Source organism: Hordeum vulgare, chromosome 5H (genome assembly GCF_904849725.1).
Source record: "Hordeum vulgare subsp. vulgare chromosome 5H, MorexV3_pseudomolecules_assembly, whole genome shotgun sequence".
Taxonomy (NCBI): Eukaryota; Viridiplantae; Streptophyta; class Magnoliopsida; order Poales; family Poaceae; genus Hordeum; species Hordeum vulgare.
The window spans coordinates 4,047,780-4,051,492 of record NC_058522.1 but is presented as its reverse complement, the minus strand read 5'-3'; the positions used below and the strand labels follow the sequence as shown (position 1 = coordinate 4,051,492).

Sequence of the window (3,713 nt, the reverse complement as noted above, 5' to 3'; positions counted from 1 at the left end):
TTTTCGCCCCCATCAGATTATCACAAGGACTGGCTATTCCGCGGATCCACTTCGCTAGTGTGTCTTCATTCACTTCCTCGGGATGAGACCGAGTGGAGTCCTCAGGACCGGTGTAAAGCCACATAGTGTGGTCCCGAGCCTGGAAAGGTTGGATGCGTCTGCCAAGGAAGGTCTCTAACAGATCCATTCCTGTCACTCTGTTGCGGACCAGACCAATCAGCGCTTTGACCAAGGGATCCACCTGAGTTTTCTCCTCCTTCGTCAACACTAACGTCCTCGGAGCACTCGGTCGCTCTAGAGTAAAGGGAGGGAGTCCACTCAACATGTTCGGGCAAGCAACATCATTACAGTAGAACCAAGTGGCTTGCCAGTTGCGAACCAATTCAGGAAAGGTCATGGCAGGATAGCTACTTTTGGCTCTCTTCTGAAGACCTAAACCCCCACACAACTGGATGACATGAGTCTTGTCATCAGTCGGATTAACTTTCTTCACCGGCTGAGATCGCACGGTGAAGATGGATTTAAAGAGTCCCCAGTGAGGAGGACACCCCAAGAAACACTCACACAAGGTGATAAAGCAAGAAAGATGCGCAATGGCATTCGGAGGAAAATGATGCAACTGCGCCCCAAAGAAGTTCAAGAACCCCCGAATGAAAGGATGGGGCGACCGAGAGAAACCTCTTTCGATATGGGTCAGGAGGAGAACCCGCTCTCCCTCCCGCGGCTCGGGCTCGACCTCATCTCCAGGAAGCCTCCAAGACTTGTCCGTCAACATGCCATGCTCGACGAGGTCGAGGAGATCCTCCTTCCGCATAGTGGATCGGAGGAAATCCCCCTGGATCCAGCCCGGTGGCAGAGCTTGCTTCTTTGACTTGGCGACACCCTTCTTCTTCACCTTCTCCAACTTGTCGGTCTGCCCTTTCGTCATAGTGGCAGCGGTGAGATTGATTGCTTCGGTTTGCGTTGGTGGCTAAAGAGAAGGAAGAGCATAAGAGAGGAAGAAGACGATGTTGTTCCAAACCCTAGCACTGGAGGCTTTTATAACCAGCCAACTGGGTCACTAGCAAGTGGGCCCTCGACTTATCCCTTCGCAGGCCACCACGAGATATGTGGCGGAGATAGAGGCGCAGGAATCGAGGCGACGGGATCCACTTGATGGTGATGATGTCATCACCGTGTAACGCGTGGCAACCGAAATTTTCAAATCCAAGAAAATCCGGAACTGATGGGGTGACTGGTCACATCAAAAGATCCTGTCAGACGTGCCGTTTCGTTCTCTCACTCGGATCTTAAAATCCACTCAGATATTTTGTACCAAGCATAATTGATCAAGGCGAATGGCGAAGATTGCAATCGACATCCAATTCGACGAAACGTTGAAGAGCATTCAAATTCAGTCTGCTATATCAAGACTTACAGTTACACCTTCATCACTCGAACCTCTATCCATTCGGGGGCTAATAATGGGGTTATAGCCCCGGGGTATGGTCATAGGCCTGACCTATAAGTCCTACCCAAGGGCACATCATTATTAGCTTGAAGATCACAAGATACCAACCGACTGGATTAAGACAACCTCTGGTCCACTCGGTAGAGAACCACTCGGAGGATTATCTTATACTCGACGACTGGATTCCACTCGGTGAAGACTAGAAGCCACTCGACATAGAAGGCCATAAGCCACTCCAGTGAGGCTAACGGTCAGACGTTAGATTACTGTAGTTAATGTCATTTATGGCATACGTTACTTGTAACGTATGCATTCAATCTCACTTATTGCACGCTTGCAGGCTGGACACCTATGAGGGGCATCGCACTCCATATAAGCCACCCCTCTTCTCTGGCACAGGGGTTCGCATTTTGTAACACATGTATTCCACTCGACACAAAAGCTCCAGAGCATTGAGACGTAGGGCTGTTACCTCCACCGTAGAGGGGTCAGAACTCATACAACCTTGCCGTAGCTAGGACTCTGCCCTCTACTTTCGTACCCTACACATCTACTGTCAGACTTATACCCGCGACATCCTCCAGTACCTGTACGTCGCCCGACCGTCCGCTGGCGCCGTGGGGCTGACGCACATACGTTGGAACGGGGAAAAGACTATCCTGCCCTTTTTTATAAAAAGATATCATTTAATCTGAGCTGTCGTTGTAGCCGGGAGGGTTGTACTGAAGAAGAAGTATTTAGAAGTTTCTCCTGTGGGAATGTGTGCTCTGCCACTCTGACAAGGCAGTATTGGTGAAGTGTCGAGTATGCAAGCTATTGAATTTGAGTTCAGACAAACCTAGTCGGCCGGCCGGCCGGCCGGAGTTATCAAAGAGAGAGGAAGGCGCCAACAGCACTCGCATATCCCTACTGCATATTCCTGCCTCGACGGACATACCAAACACGCGCCAACACCAATGTTGGTGTTTGCTTCATCACTTAGGAGCGAGTATATGCTATATATACATGCACTATTACTATCAGATCATAGATGGCTAACGTCAACGACGGCGAGGGCAAGGCGGCGCCGGTGGTGCTCATCACGGGGTGCGCCAAGGGCGGCATCGGCTACGAGTACTGCCGTGCCTTTGCCGCCCTCGGTTGCCGTGTCATCGCCACCGACATCCCCGACCGCGTCCCGGACCTCGCGGGCCTAGATGACACCGTCGTCGTCGATCGCCTCCCTCTCGATGTCACGTCCGACGCCAGTGTTGTCGAGACCGTGTCACGCGTGCTGCGCGACCACGGCCGCATCGACGTGCTCGTCAACAACGCCGGGATCGGCTGCACGGGCCCGCTGGCGGAGCTGAGCGGCGAGGCCGTGCGCCGCACCATGGACGTGAACTTCCTCGGCCAGCTGCGGCTCGTGCATGCCGTGGCGCCCCACATGGCGTCGCGGCGGTCCGGGCGCGTGGTGAACGTGGGCAGCGTCGTCGGCACCGCCGCCACGCCATGGGCTGGGGTCTACTGTGCGTCCAAGGCGGCGGTGCACGCCGCCACTGATGCGCTGCGTCTGGAGCTCGCGCCGTTCGGGGTGCATGTCGTGAAGGTGGTGCCCGGGGCGGTGCGGTCCGGCCTGGGCCACGCCAATACCGCGCAGCTCGCCGGGGCGAAGCAGGGACAACAACAGTGGGGGATGTACCGTGAGTTCACGGCGGCGATCGAGGAGCGGGCCCGGGCGTCGCAGGGGACGGGGGCGACGGAGGCTTCGGTGTTTGCGAGGCACGTGGCGGCGCGGGTTATGCGGCCGAGGCCACCGCGGGAGATCGTGTACGGGAGCATGACGGGGTTGTTCGCCGTGCTTGCCATGTCGCCGGCCTGGGCCCGTGACGCCTTCTTCGCGAGGCGGTTCGGGCTCAATAAGCTTTAACAAACTCTAGCCATGCTTTGAGCATGGTCCTTCTTCTTGTTTCCATTCCCAAGAATATCTGATATCTGATACCAGCCTTCTTCAGTATATCTGATACATATTTTTCTTGACTAAGAAGTATACCATTGGTTACCTTCTTTACCTCCATTCCCAAGAAGAAATGCAAGTCACCAAGATCTTTTAGGGCAAAGTCCTTTACATATTTTTTAATTTGTTATAACCATCTTCTTTTCTTTTAAAATGTATGCTACTCCTTCCGTCTCGGTTTATAGGGCGTGCCCGTAGTTCTAGATCATCATTTTGACTAGCTAAATATAAGTTAAACTGTGAACCAAGAACGACGCAGACTGGGGA

The 3,713-nt window shown here is 53.6% G+C and overlaps 1 protein-coding gene across 1 annotated transcript; it reads left to right on the top strand.

Annotated features, from left to right (window-relative positions):
* Positions 1–2,480: 2,480 nt before the first annotated feature.
* LOC123452903 (short-chain dehydrogenase ptmH-like) lies at positions 2,481–3,359 on the top strand. Its single transcript, XM_045129638.1, has one exon. The coding sequence runs from the start codon at positions 2,481–2,483 to the stop codon at positions 3,357–3,359; it is 879 nt and encodes a 292-aa protein (XP_044985573.1).
* Positions 3,360–3,713: the final 354 nt, after the last annotated feature.

Bases quoted from the DNA above. Each gene is read 5' to 3' on its own strand.
- LOC123452903 (XM_045129638.1), top strand. From the start codon at position 2,481: ATGGCTAACGTCAACGACGGCGAGGGCAAGGCGGCGCCGGTGGTGCTC.